Source organism: Lemur catta, chromosome 14 (genome assembly GCF_020740605.2).
Source record: "Lemur catta isolate mLemCat1 chromosome 14, mLemCat1.pri, whole genome shotgun sequence".
NCBI classification, from domain to species: Eukaryota; Metazoa; Chordata; class Mammalia; order Primates; family Lemuridae; genus Lemur; species Lemur catta.
The window spans coordinates 550276-564391 of NC_059141.1; the positions used below are offsets into that span (position 1 = coordinate 550276).

General features: G+C 57.2%; 1 protein-coding gene and 1 long non-coding RNA gene across 15 annotated transcripts in view; one reads left to right on the plus strand and one right to left on the minus strand.

Annotated features, from left to right (window-relative positions):
- Positions 1 to 14116, plus strand: part of CFAP46 (cilia and flagella associated protein 46) — an 83691-nt gene that overhangs the window by 61531 nt on the left and 8044 nt on the right. For 11 of the 14 annotated variants that reach the window (XM_045569262.1, XM_045569261.1, XM_045569252.1 and 8 more), the window contains 11 exons: positions 1899 to 2087; positions 2661 to 2849; positions 3958 to 4092; positions 4166 to 4345; positions 4716 to 4886; positions 8575 to 8672; positions 9211 to 9287; positions 9595 to 9722; positions 10090 to 10211; positions 10697 to 10776; positions 11605 to 11766. In XM_045569262.1, coding sequence (XP_045425218.1) covers positions 1899 to 2087; positions 2661 to 2849; positions 3958 to 4092; positions 4166 to 4345; positions 4716 to 4886; positions 8575 to 8672; positions 9211 to 9287; positions 9595 to 9722; positions 10090 to 10211; positions 10697 to 10776; positions 11605 to 11766 — 1531 coding nt within the window. Of the gene's footprint in view, positions 1 to 1898; positions 2088 to 2660; positions 2850 to 3957; positions 4093 to 4165; positions 4346 to 4715; positions 4887 to 8574; positions 8673 to 9210; positions 9288 to 9451; positions 9561 to 9594; positions 9723 to 10089; positions 10212 to 10696; positions 10777 to 11604; positions 11767 to 14116 lie in introns of those variants that run through there. The other 3 variants (XM_045569253.1, XM_045569265.1, XM_045569266.1) reach the window with 3 other exon arrangements.
- LOC123650403 lies at positions 6845 to 9353 on the minus strand. The gene is made up of 2 exons (XR_006739336.1): positions 7511 to 9353; positions 6845 to 7431 (listed from the first exon to the last, which is right to left on the minus strand). It is a non-coding gene; the product is annotated as an uncharacterized LOC123650403 (long non-coding RNA).

Here is a 14116-nt window from a genome sequence, read left to right on the forward strand (position 1 = left end):
TAAGGACGAAGACAAGAATGTGCCTGTCCTCTTACCACTTCATTCAGCATTGTACTGGAGGTTCTAGCCAATGCAATAAGGCGACAAAAAGAAGTTAAAAGCATCCAGATTAGAAAGGAAGAAGGAAAACTGTTTTTGTTCACAGATAACATGATTATCTATATAGAAAATCATATACAATCTATCCAAAAAAGCTACTAGTACTAATAAGTGAGTTTAGTAAGGGTTGTAGGATATAAGAATATACAAATATCAGTTATATATTTCTAAATACCAGGAACAGATATTAAAAATTTTTTTAAAATATCATTTGTGACAGCATAAAAACTTAAATTTGACCAAGAAAATGTGAAAACGTATACCTTGAGAACTACAAAATATTGCTGAGAAAAATTAAAGAAGAACTAAATAAATGGAGAGATGCATCGTGTTTGTGGCTCAGAAGACTCAGAAGATGTTGGTTCTTCCTGAGCTGTCTATACTCCTGATCAAGATCACTGTGGGCTCTTTTTTTTTTTAGAAATTAACAAAATGATTTTAAAATTTATATGAGAATGCAAAGTTGCGGCCAACACAACTTTGAAAAAGAAGAACAAAATTGGAGGTCTAACGCTACCTTACTACCTTACAGGAATCAAGACAGGGTGGTTTTAGTGTAAAAGTAGACAAAGAGACCAATGGAACACAACAGAGAACCCAGAAATAGACACACACACACAGGAAACTGATTTTCAACAAAGGTGCAAAGGAAGGACAGGTTTTACTGTCCAAATTGCTGGAGCAACTGGACATCCATATCCAAAAAATGAACTTCGGTGCATTCTTTGCACCATATGTAAAAATTAACTCAGAATGGATCATAGACCTAAATGTAAGAAAGAGCTAAAACCATAAAACTCCAAGAAGAACACATAGGAAAATACCTCCGTGACCTTATGTTTGGCAAAGATTTCTCATCTATGACACCCAAAGCATGAGTCATAGAAGAATAAATTGATAAACTGAACTTCTCTTCAAAAGAGAATTGAGAGAATGAAGAGACAAGTCGTAGACTAGGAGAAGATATTTACAAATCAGGTATCTGATAAAGGTGTTGTGTCCAGAATACATAAAGAACTCTCAAAAGTTGACAAGAAAACAACCAACCCAATAAAAAATGGGCAAAATACTTTAACAGATACTTCCCCACAGAAAATATATAGATGGTAAGCAGCACATGAAAAAACGATGAACGTCAGTAGTCAACTAGGGAAATGCTAATTATAACTGTCATGAGAAGCCACCATGTGCCCCTTACGGTGACTACGGTTTGAGCGACTCACCAAGCTGAGCACCAGGCACAGCCGCCTCGCGAGCGTCTGGCAGTTTCACGGCAGGTTAAACACGGGCCACCCCGAGCCCGGCCAGTCCTCTCCCAGGTGTTTGCCCAGGAAAGGAGAAAGCGGATATCCACGCAGACACGTCTACGTGGACAGTCACAGCAGCTTTGTCTGTAGTGGGCCAGAGCCGGAAATAACACCTAAGTGGACAAACTGCGGATCCTCCGTACAGCGGACTGACACTGGGCTGGACAGAGGAGCAGATGTGTTGCACAGCAACGTGGGAGACTTAAAATAAGGACACGGACACAAACCAGACAGACTACACAAACAATCTCATTCATACAAAATGATGGAAAGTGCAGACTAGTCTATAGAGCCAGGAGATCTGGGGGTGCAGGGCAGCTGGGCTAGCTCAGTGGCAGATGGTTTCGTGGGTGCGTTCAGGGTCCGGGCGTGTCGGTTTTACACTTACACCGTGCGCCGCTGCGTGCTGGCCGGCCCTCCCCGGAGCTGCCCAGGTGCGGGCTCGGCGCCGTCGGAAAGCTCCGAGGCTCTGACGGCCGGCCGACCCGCCAGTTGCAGAACGTCAACACACCTCTGATGCGGAAGCTCGCCCAGCGCAAGCTCAGCCTGGCGGAGGCGTCTCTGGACACGCTGTGGTTCATCTGGGAGGAGGCGCTGCCGGAGCAGCTGGCGCGGGGGTCGCTGGGGAAGCCGCTGGCAGACTACCTGCAGAGCACCAGTGACTGCACTTCCGTCGGCTTGGTAACTGTCGGCCTGTTAGTGACAGAGTCTCCTCGGAGAGACTGTCTGGGCTACAGGGACGCTCAGGGGACCCCCTTCCAGCAGGGCTTGTCCCCGCCACCGTGTGCCTGGCCGTGCAGGTCGGCCGGTGGGAATCCGACCGAGGGCATTCCCTGCCTCGGCAGCTCCGGGCGGCTGGCGGGCTCCCAGGCTGGCCGCGGGAGGGCATTGTCCGATCATTCGCGGGCACTGAGTCGGCCACTAAGATAGAGGCCGCGCGGGGGGGTTCCCTGGGGCCTGACAGCGCTCCTTCCCGAGTCCTGAATTTGCTTTGACTAATTACGTTCTTAGCATGAGATATGAATTCAATTAACTTGGCATAAACATAAACGAGCCAAAGATAGTCCTATGAGCTCTGAATCAAGGTTATGTGAGCAAATGTGACCGTTCCAATACCGAAGCCCTGGAGACCCCACCCCGCCATGCCGGCCCCCCGAGCAGAGGCGTTTCTCCGTGTGCTCTCGGACGTCCCTGCTGCCCGGTGGCGTCAGCGGGTGGGCAGGGCGGGTGCCTTACCTGTCCGTCTCCCTGCAGCAGTGGCTCATGCTGAAGCGCACCCTGGCGCACACGGTGCTGGTGCAGCTGGAGAGCGCGCAGCCGCTGTGCGCCGGCTGCGTGGAGATCCGCGCCCGGCTGCTGGGCCTGGCCGGGAGGGCCCTCCACCTGCTGGCCGTGCAAGCAGACCCCGTGCGCCCCGCCTGCTACTGGGAGGAGGGCCTCGTGGTAGGTGCCCCGCCTCCATCCCAGTCTGCTTAGACACCTGTTGCCTGTGTCTGAAAAATAAGCAAAGGCTTAAATCTCACCTGCGCTCAGCAGTAAGAACCGGGATGTAGAACAGGCGCCGTAGGCCCCAGAGACGAAGGGCAGGGCCTCAGGCGGGGGAGAAAGGCAGGAAACGGCTGAGAGAGAGAAATGGGCCCTGCTACACGGAGTGGCTGGAGGGGGAGGCGGCCGCGTGGGGACAGTCTGCAGGCACACGGGAAGCCACCCTGAGGCCCAGTCCCAGCACTGGGGAGTGGTGAGTGGGTTGCGGCCCCGGGTGTCTCTCCTGCCTCAGTGGGTCTTCAGAGGCTCCGCAGGCTGCCTGGGTATGCCTGAGCGCTGGGCCGGCCCCGTGCAAGTGCACAGCACGGTGGCCCCCCTGCCACCCAGGGAAGCCTCTGCCTCCGTGCCACCCCAGGCCACCGGTAGAGCCCCGAAAGGCTGCTCCTGTCAGCCAAGACCTCAGGTCACTTTCCCAAAGGCCTGTCCCTGCCCTGCCCTGGCTGGCACCTGTCCACCTGCAGAAGCCAGGCTCGTCCCCACAGACCAGCCCCTGCAGGAAGACACCCCCCAGGGATGGGAGACGCCAGCCCGTGCGTCCAGCAGACCACGCCCAGCGCAGCTCCCTGACCAGGCGGCCATGCAGCCCTGGGGTCAGCCCTGGGGTGTTGTCTGTCGAGGCCCTCAGGGCAGTGAACTGGTGGCCCTGGGTCCGGAGGCTCCTTCTCAACCCGAGCTCACGGGGCCTCCTGCCCACCCGTTCCCCACTTAGCACTGACATGCAGGGAGGTGTTTGAGCGACTGACCAGAGTGACCAGGGACACAACTGCCGCTCCGGCCGCTGCCTCGAGTGCCGCTGCCCGTGCTGGCTGTGGCTTCCGCTTGCCCAGGCTGTCGGGCCGGCCAGCCAAGGCAGCTCGTCAGGCCAGGCTGCTGGGCAGGGGGCTCCTGCTAGGGAGAGGCCAGCCTGCCGCCTGCGACACCCTCTCCAGGGACCCTGCAGGGCCGACGGCGCCAGGCCTCCCGTGGGGCGGGCGCTGCCTACGCCGACCGCACGTGTATCTCGCAGGTGGGCACTAAGCTGAGCAGCGTGAAATCCCTGCAGCTGGAAGTCGAGGAAGACAGTGTCGCCAAGCCCAGCAGGGACCTGCTGGCCTTCAGAGCGGCCCCCGGGAGGCACAGCAGGAAGGGCGAGGCCCTGAAGGTACAGCCTCTCCCACCCCTCGCGAGGCCTCTGCCCCCAGAGCCCGGCCTGAACCTGAGCCCTGTGCCCCCAGCGGAGGATGGTGCTGGCCCAGCAGTTCCTGGCGCAGGCGTCCGAGGTGCTGATGCAGTGCCTGCAGCTGGCCCTCGGCAGCAACCTGCTGGACGTCGCGGCAGCCGCCAGCCTGGAGGTGGTGGAGTGCACCGGCATCCTGGACCCGGCAGCCACCTGCCAGTTCCTGGCCCTGTCTCAGGTGTGGCTCTGTCCTGGGCGCCCCCGGCGAGGCCTTGGCCCTGGGGCGGGTGCTCAGCTGGGCAGAGAGCTGCGGGCCGGGGCCCGGCCTGTCCCCCCTGCCCCGTCCCCCTCTGAGCAGCAGCAGCCGGCTCAGAGGACACGCCCGTTCACCCCTGCCCAGCTCTCCGCGGCAGTGAGGGCCGGCGTGCCCTGCCCACGCAGGCCTCGGGAGGTCCGGCAGAGCACACACGTGTGACCCCACGCGACTCTGCAGGGGCCAGGAGCCCAGCCCCCGGGGGAGCTTGTGGTGCACCAGGAGAGCCTGACCCGTCCTCCTTCCAGGCTGCGGCGACCCGTGTGCCCACCCGCCCTCCCCCTGCCTGTTGCAGAGCTGCTCGGCCTCGGAGATGATGCGGGATGTCCTGCTCACTGCCACGGCCAACACCAGCAGCTCGCAGCTCGCGGCCCTGCTGCAGCTGCAGCACCAGCTCCGGCGCCAGGACGGGACCTCCAGCAGCCTGTTTGCCAGCGTGGAGCACGGGCTGGCTGCCGTTTCCAAGGTAACCAGGTGGGGACGCTGCTCCTGTCCCCCGGCTTCCCCAGCTCCGCGGACAGATGCCACCGCCCTCCGTTCCCGGTCTAAGGGCGGACCGTGCTTTAATTCCCTCCAGCTCGGGCTCCGACCCTGCTCCACCGTTTTCTAGCCCTGTGGGTCTGGGAGGGTCGCTCAACCACTCTGAGCCTCAGCATCCCCACGGGCCTTGTGGGGACAGCAACAGCCCGCCTGGTAGGTGGCAAGTGAGGTTGGTGAGCCACAGCTGTAGATGCCCAGCCCAGGGCCTGCAGCAGAGGACCAACTATCAGGCCAGGACAGGGGACGGTGCTGCACGGCTGGCACTGAGTGGGGACGGCTCCCAGCACCCATGGGCTAAGGAGACCCCGGGCTCTCAGTGAGGGTGGGGAGCTTCCTTCCGCCTGGCCTGTTCTAGGAAACGTTTCATACCTCGGTCAGACGCGGTCCGCGTGGGACCAAGACCGACCGAGGCTGGGCCACACGCAGCCTCAGTGAACCCCAGGATGGAGACTGTTTTCTAACCACAGTGAAATTAAACCACAAACCGACAACGAGAAGATATCTGTGAAAAACACAGTTGCCTTGAAATGAAGCAATATGATCATCAACTTGGTCAAAGAAGAAATCACAGTAGAATTTAAAAAATACTCTCCACTGACTCAGAGATTGAAAATCCTGCACATCAAAACTTACGGGACTCGGCTAAAACAGGGCTTCGGGGAGAACACAGCCCTGAACACGAGAAGCAGCCAGGAAAGCCGTGATGCAAGCTTTGGTTTGCACAGCGGATCACAGCAAGGGAAACGGAAGGGCGCAAGTAAGTGTAACACCAGAAACAGTGAAGTGTTAGAGTCGTCAAAGGTCAAAGGCAAAGTCGGTTCCAGAGAGAAGATAATAAAGTTGATAAGCACTTAGACTCGCTAAAGAAAAAGCAAACACACTCTTGTGTATCGATGATGACAGGCACATCTGTGAGAGCCACAGACACCAAAGAGCTAATAAGGGAATATTATTCACAACTTTCCTCCATTCATTTGAAACTTGAATGAAATGGACAGATTCCTCAAAAAAGTACAACTCACCACAGCTGCCAGAAAAACAGAAAATCTGAAAAACTCAGTATCTGTTAGAGAAACAGATTTTCATTAAAACCATTCCTACAAGGAAAACTCAGACACAAGTGTCCTCACCGGCAGATTATTCCAGACACTGAAGGAGGGAACAGTCTCAAAACTCCCCAGGGAGCACAAAGGAAGGGCCCGGCGGCCGTGACACCTGACTCGTAGCAAGGACTTTGCAAGGAAGCAAAACCTCTCATCAACACAGACACAAAAAAACCTTAACAAAATGTTAGTGAATAAAACCAGCTCTAGAAGTGAGGGTCCCTCGGGAAACAGCATGTTCCGTGGGGCCCAGTCTTCAAAAGTCGCTCCCTGGGGTTCACCGTATCAACAGAGGAAGAGGAGAAAGATCGTAAGGTCTTGCTCACTGCCAAAAATGCATTTCTCAAATTTCAACACCTGAATTTATGATTTAAAAAATTAAGATAGAAGGAAATTTCCTTAACCTGATAAAGAATATCTTTGAAAACCCCAGACCATATTATTAACATGCAGCATCACCAAGTTTTCTGCAAGAGCGGAGCTGCTCCTGCAAAGTGCTTGCCTTCAACCCAGCACAGGGGACGGCAGGGGACGTGCATGGACCAAGGACACAGACGTGGTCGTTCGCGGTCGCGTGGGGGGCCTGCAACACCATCCAGAGCCTCGGGACCCCTGCTCAGCCAGGATCTCAGAGAGAAAAAGTTTCTAAAAAAGTTTAAAGAGAGTCTGTCAATTAATATTTGAATTAGCATGCAGTTAGCAAGGCCACTGCTACAGGCTGTGAGATCGCTCTGCAAACATTGTCTTCCCACGTGCCAGTCACAAGCAACTGGCAAGTGAAAAATTTTTAAATGATACTATTTTCAGGAGCATAAAAAATATATACACGTATCAAATGTCCAGGGGAAATCTAGCAAAGCCCGTGCAAGGCCAGCCCACTGCAAACCACAGACGTCCTCGGGAAGCAGGATGGAGCACCGAGTCGCGGGCTATGCCCACGTCTGTGGGTTAAGGGAGGGACGTCTCCCGGCCGCTGGCTGCCTCTCTGCTTCCGCCAGCGCCCTGGCTCCGAGGCCCTGAGTCGCCGCAGCAGCGTCTTCTGCAACGATGACCTGAAAGTGACCGTGTGTGTGTGGCTCTCGTCCACCCACACGGCCCTGCGGGAGCCCCTGCCTGGCCTGGACGCAAGCCCTGTGCTGAGGGAGACGCCGCAGTAGGGAAGACGGGAGTCGGACTGCGCTGGAATTAAGAAGTCCTGGCCTTCCAAGGAGTGACATGGTGAGCCCAGAGCAGGAAAGGACATTCACTGGGGCACAGCGGATGACGGTCTGTATCCTGCTCCAATAGAGGGTACGTCGATTTCCAGTAAGGAAAATGGCACGAGGTTGGAATGTCACAGGAGGAGACGTTCACACAGCAAACAGACGTCTGTAAAGGTGCTCAAGTTCATTGGCAATCAGGCAAATGCAAAAATTAAAACCACATTCAGATACTACTGGGCACCTACTGGCATGGCTAAGATGGAACAGAGGACGTGGCCCCGTGGAGGTGGGACGGTGGCACCTGGAAGTCTCAGCCCTCAGCACCATGGGCCCGGCCGTGCCCAGTGGCGGGGCCTCTGTGTGGTCCCCAAGGAGCGTGTGATGGGTGTCTGTCGCAGTGGCTCTCACAGCAGCCGGAGAAGGGAGCCGCCAGATGTCCCCTGGCCTTCGGCTGGATTACGAAGTGGTGCCGTGTCCACGCAGTGCAGACGCCAGACAAATGCCAGCCGAAGCCACTGCACGTCCGCCCACGTGGGGTGGCCAGCAGCAGCCTCTCTCTCCCCTGGCCACACGGCGTGGCCCCTGTGAAAACCTATGGAGCTTTTCACGTGTGGTCACATCACTTTCTCTTGTATGTTCTACTTCAACAAAAGGTTTCTAACAACGGGTTTGTTTTTGCAGCCACCTGCAGGCTGTGGCCGCCTGCGGGGGCTGTGAGGTATGCGCCGTGTCTGGGCTGGGCCCGTCAGTGCACAGCCCGCACGGGAGCAGGGGCCCGGGCGGACAGGCTGGAGCCACTGCGGGACCCCGGCCGGGCGGCTTGGGGGCTGTGCCCAGCTCCTTGGGGCCCGGGGGAGAGAGGGCCTTCCCTGGCGGGGGGTGGATGGGACACAGTGGCGTGTGTCTGCATGTCTACCTGCGTCTGCATGCGTGGGTGTGTCTGGGGGAGCATGTGTCCCTGCATGCATGCATCTGTGCAGCTGTCTGTGCACGCGTGTCTACACGTGTGGTGTGGAGGCAGCAGGGAGGACAGAGGGCGGCAGGGAGGTGCTGGGGACCTTCCACACGCGGCTCTGCCTTGGGTGCCTGTGCACTTCCTCAGGCAAAGCTGGTTTCTGACCCCTGAGAACTGGGGAGAACTTGAAGTTCAGACAAGCTGCGATTTGCCTCTGCTGCCCCCGTGTGGCCGTCACACGTCAGCGGGGGGCGGCGGAGGGGCTGCGGCCCCCCCAGGGCGCAGCACAGACAGCGGTGCAGTGACAGGCCTGCATCCCGGATGCTTCACGGATCCCTGTTTGTCCCAACACAGGCGTGGCAAAACCTCTGCGTCACGGAGCAACATTTCAACTTCCTGAACGAGATTCCGCCTACGATTCGGATCGTCCTCCTGCACCTCTCACGGGACAGGTGCGGCCCCCTCACTCCTGCGCCGGGCCGCGCAGGGAGGCGCAGACTCAGCCCTCGCCCGGCGGCCTCGGGTGCCGCAGAGGCCCTGGCTGGCCCCGAGAAGGGTGTGGACACACACGGTGGCTCCCACTGGACGTGGGGGTGGGTGGCCAAGGGACCCTGAGGTCCCTGTCCTGTTCCTGCTGGAGAGGGCAGGGGCCACCCCCTGTGACCCGTCTCCAGCACGGGCCCTTGGGTCTGGTCTGGGTGGGCCTGGATGTCCAGACCTGCGGGTCACTGGACGGTGGGGCAGAGGCTGGACAGCTGCCCTTGGTGGTCTGGGCCGAGCTCTGAGCCTCTGCAGTGAGGGGGAGCCAGGTGGCAGAGTGTGGCCAGCCTGGCCCACTGAGGCATGCGTGGGGGTGGGTGGGGAGGGGCCCCTGCCGGGGGCCGTGTGGTTTACAGGATTGGCCTTACCGGGGCTTCTCGGGGATCCTTGGAGCCGGGCTGTGAGGCCTCCGTGGGGACTCGCCTGTGACCTGCCACGTCCTGCCAGCAGGTCCCGTCTGTATGGCGCCGCCTACGAGAAACCCAGGTCCTTCCCCACAGCCAAGGGAAAGGTGCTGCCCATGGGTGGTGAGTCGCTGGTTGCAGGCGGGTGGTGGGCGGCGGGGCTGCGGGGCTGGTGGGCGGTGGGCAGCAGGCAGCCGAGGCGGCGGGCGCAGGAGGCAGGAGGCGGAGGCAGGCGGCCCAGGTCTGACGCCCCGCACGTGGACACCAAGGTCGGGGCCTCCCTGCAGACTTTTCACTCGGAAACACGAAGACCCGACTGGGAGCCCCGATCCTGGGGCGCAGCCCTGCCCAGCCCCCACCCACAGAGACAGGAGGTCAGCTGAGCCCATGACCCAGGTGGGGGCAGAGGGTGTGTCTGTGTCCCCCGCAGGCCACTGCAAGGTGACGCGGCTGGCCGTGAGCCCTGCTGCCCTCTCACACCTACTGACCTGCGCCAGGCGGTTCCCAGAGCCCCAGGCCGAGGTGGACGTAGAGGACCCAGCCCTGAGCCCCGGCGTGGTGAGGCCCCCCAGCTCCTCGGAGAGCAGGGTGGGATGGGGGTGGGCTCCGCACATTGGGGGGCACTCGCTCTTCTCTGCATCCCACGGTCAGTGCGACCCGACGCCCCGCCGAGAGCCCTGGGGAGTGCTCAGAGCACACGTCACCCGGTCCCGCCCCGCGGGCGGGGGGACCGCTGGGGGCCAGGTGCTCTCCGGAGGTCTGCCAGGTGAGGCCAGTCAGGGCACCGCTGGGGGCCTGTCACCTGGCCCACGACGCTGCTCCCTTGTTTGCGGGGCCCCGGCCCGCCCCTGTTCTGCCGGGACTGGGCGGTGGGGGGGTCCGCCTAGGCGCCCCGCCGAGAGTACGGGCTCCTCTGGGCTGACAGGGGCCGGGGGACGTGCCGGCCGCGGCGGACACGCGCAGTCCGCGGAGGGTCTCCAGCATCCTGCAGCCCCTGGAGGAGTACCTGCGGCGGCTCCTGCCCCTGCTCAGCTGCCCCGAAGCCAGGTACGCTCCACGGGCTCCGCTGCTCGGCGCCGTCTTGGGGCCGGGCAGGCTCCTGACGACCCAGTGGTGGCCGCGAGGGGCCGCTCCAGCGTCTGGGAAAGCAGCAGGGAGGTGACCCGCCCGTTTCTGCAAGTCCCTGAAGGGCAGGGAGGGATCCACCGGGGGCGGGGCAGACGGGGGTGGGCCCGGAAGGCAGCTCAACCCCCAGGACTCAGAATCCGGGGGGGCCGGGGAGGGACGAGGGAGGGCGGGAGGCCCGCAGGACTCTGCACCACCCAGGGGACGGGGCAATAACCCCGAATCCTGAACTCGTGCGAAGTCACCTGAGCCCCGCCATAGTGAGCCCAGTCCCCAAAGGCAGCCCTGGGGAGAGGCTGGTGGCACCTGCCACCACACTGTGACATCGGCCGAGTGTTAAGTACATTCTGGCTGTGTGCTGTTTTCACCTGTTTTGTGAAATCCGGATTCGCACCTTTGACTTCCAGAGTGCAGGTGTCCCCAGCTGTCGCAGACTCCGGGAAATCCAAGGGCAAAGACACAGAGAAGAGACTGTCCGCAGGACTGAGTGAGTGCGGGCGGGCCTGGCGCAAGGCCGCTGTGCCCTTGACCTCCTGACCTTCTTGCACAGGAGGAATTGGGCTGGGACCCCACGCCCGCCTGGGGGCACCGAGGGGCTCAGAGCTCGGGGGTCCCAGGCCCCGCCAGCCCCTCCCTGTGCACCGGGCGCCCAGAAGGTTCCATGCTGCTGGCCGGCGCTCTGGCTTGTGCAAAACCTCCCCAAGGACCCGGGGGCCCGCAGGCTGCGCTGTCACGGGAACAGCCAGCTCTGCCACACCTCCGCGCTCACCGACCAGGTGGCCGGGAGCGGCCTTTGTGCGGGATCAGATCTCCCCGTCCTGCGCACCCTGGCTGGGCGCCGGCAGCAGGGGGTGAGGCCTGCCGACCCTGCCCTCGCTGGCTTCTCTTTGCACCGGGGAAGCCGCTGTCTGCCGGGCTCCGTCTTCCCCACCCCTCGCACGGGGGCCAGCGTGACCCCAGTCCCCACGAGCAGAAAGGAGCATCAGTATCTTCAGGGCTTCACTTTCGCCACCTGGTGTTTTTGATCTAACGGGTGGCAGTCCCCAGGGTGCCGCTGCCTCCGGGTCTGGGCCAGAGCTCAGCCACGCCCGAGACCGTCCGAGGGGCCGTGTGTCCCAGGCCCCCCCCACCCCGCAGGCCCCGCCCCCATCTCCTCCCCCTCGCCAGGGCCACACGGCCACAGAGTCGGTGTGTCCTCAGGAGCGCATCGGCCCTCAGCAGCTGCTTACAAAGAGCCTCAGACTGCGGGACTCTGGGGTGGATCTAGTTCTCTCCGCTGTCAAAAGGTGACACTGATGTGCCTTCGTGTCCGCAGTTCCGCCGGACGCCCCAGATAAGATGATCCTGATCGCCGACCGGCACCTCCTCGAGCTGCCGCTGGAAGGTCTCTCTGTGCTGGAGGAAGGGATGGTGTCCTCTGTGTCCCGAGAATTTTCTCTCCAGATGTTGTGGAATCGCCTCCGCCGGGAAGAGATGGGTGAGAGCTGCCCCTGGCCACAGTCGTGTTCGATTTCAAAATGGAAATATTTTAAGTTACTTTTCAGACAAAAGAATGTGAAGTCCTGTCCAAAAATAATCATCAAATGTTGCAACACTTTTCTAGGGACTTTTTCACTGAAAGTTATTTATAGACTGTAAACATGCAAAGATATTTATAAAATATAATACCTACCACGTGCTGGTATTCTGTTAGGTGCTAAATGCACAGTAAAGAGCTTAATGCTACTCTTGTCTTCACAAACATCTGTTTCAAAGGAGGGTCCAGAGCAGTCGTGAACAGCCAGCTGACAATTAACCACTTAAGGGAGAGGATGGGGGGGGGGGCTCACTTAGGCCTGACAGCGGGGGAGGGGAGCCGGGGCCCCAGGATGCTCCTGGCCTGTTCCCGGCGCTGTTCACACAGACCCACCCAGTGTGAACATTCTCCAAGCTGCACACTTGTGATATATGCAGCTTTCTATGTATTTGCTACACTTCAATGAATATCAGGTTAAATTAAAAATTTTGCTTTTGTTTCCATCCAAGATGAAGTTACAAAGGCCAAATTTGCCCTTCCAAGGGAAACTAAAAACAAGACAAGATATATGAAATAAGCGTTTTCAAACACTGGGCATCCGCAGTGCAGGAGGGTGGTCCCCGAGGGAGGAGGCCGCAGATGCCCAAGCTCACTTTCTGGAGAGGGTTTCTGGCCACGGTGTGGCAGCGTGGCTGGGAAGAGCAGGCATGCTCCCGGGGTTGAGGGCGTGGACCCGGGAGTCTGGGGAACCCAGGTGGTGAGAGTCGGGGGCCGGATTCTAGGGAGGGGGGAGCCGCACAGAGAGCAAAAGCCCCAGAGGTCTGCAGAGACCTCTGCTGCTTAAGTCTTAGCCGAGAGCCGGTCAGTGCGGAAGCTCCCCAAGGTCAGGGGAAGAAATAAACAACACTGGAAACGGTAAAAATGTGGGTAAGTATTTAAAACTTTTCCTTATGTTTAAGGTCTTAAAGTATGTTTGAAGAAAAAGTTTAGAGCAAAAGAAAATAACAATGGTATGGAATTTTCCAATAGGTGTTTTCTGTAGGTGGCGTGACGTTACTTGAAGGCAGACTGTGATAATTAGAGATATAAACTAAAAATCCTCAAGCAGCCACTAAAAGCAAATCAGCAAGACAAACCAAAAAAGAACCCAGAGAGTTTACAGCTAATACATCAAGGAAGATGAAATGAAATCATAAATAATACACAATCCAAAAAAAGGCAGAAAAAGAGAGGAAATGGAACAAAGAACAGATAGAAAAAAATAGAAAACATGTAGCAAGATAGCGTATTTCAACCTAACCGTATCAACAATTACATCAAATGTAAATGGTCTAAAACCCCCAATAGAAGGTGAAGGTCACTTGACTGAATGAAAATGCAAGATCCAAAATATGTTTCCTCCAAGAAACCCAGTTTAAACAAAAAGACAACAGAGCATTAAAAATAAAGGGTGGAGAAAACATCTTACTGTCCAAAGAAAGCTGGCATGGCCAGATGAAATCAGAAAAAAAAAAAAAAGATTTTATAGCCAAGAATGTGACTAGGGATGAAGAGGGCCCTTTCGAAATGACAGAGAGGTTCATTCACAAAGAACGTGAGGTCCTCAGTGTTTACGCGTCTGTCACTACCTGCAAAATACGAGAAACAAAGCTGATAGACCTACAAAACATCAACAAATAAGCAGCTATAGTTGGAGACATCAACATCCCTTTCTCAATAGTAATTGAACAAATAGGCCTGAAATCCGTAGGATATGGAATATTTTAAGCTTATCAACCACTTCCTCTAAATAACATTTATATAGCATTCCACTCAGTGACAGGAAAACATACATTTTTTCCACGGGCGCACAGAACATCTGACAGGATAGACCGTAAGTTGGGCCATAAAACAAGCCTCAAAAATTGTAAAGGATTCAAATTATTCACAATAAGTTCTCTGACCACAAGAGTTAAATTAGAAATTAATGACAGAGAAATCTCTGGGAAACCCCAAATATGTGGAAACTAAATATTCTTCCAAATAACCCATGGATAAAAGAAAAAAATTAAAAGGGAAATTTGGAAAATATTGTTACCCTAATAAATACGAAAACACAACATATCATTATTGTGGATCCAGTAAATACCAGTTAGAGGGAATCGTGGCACTAAGCACACAGACTGGCAGAGAGAGGGACACTGTGGCACTGAGCACACACCCCGGCAGAGAGGGGGACTCTGTGGCACTGAGCACACAGCCCGGCAGAGAGAGGGACGCTGTGGCACTGAGCACACACCACGGCAGAGAGGGGGACTCTGTGGCACTGAGC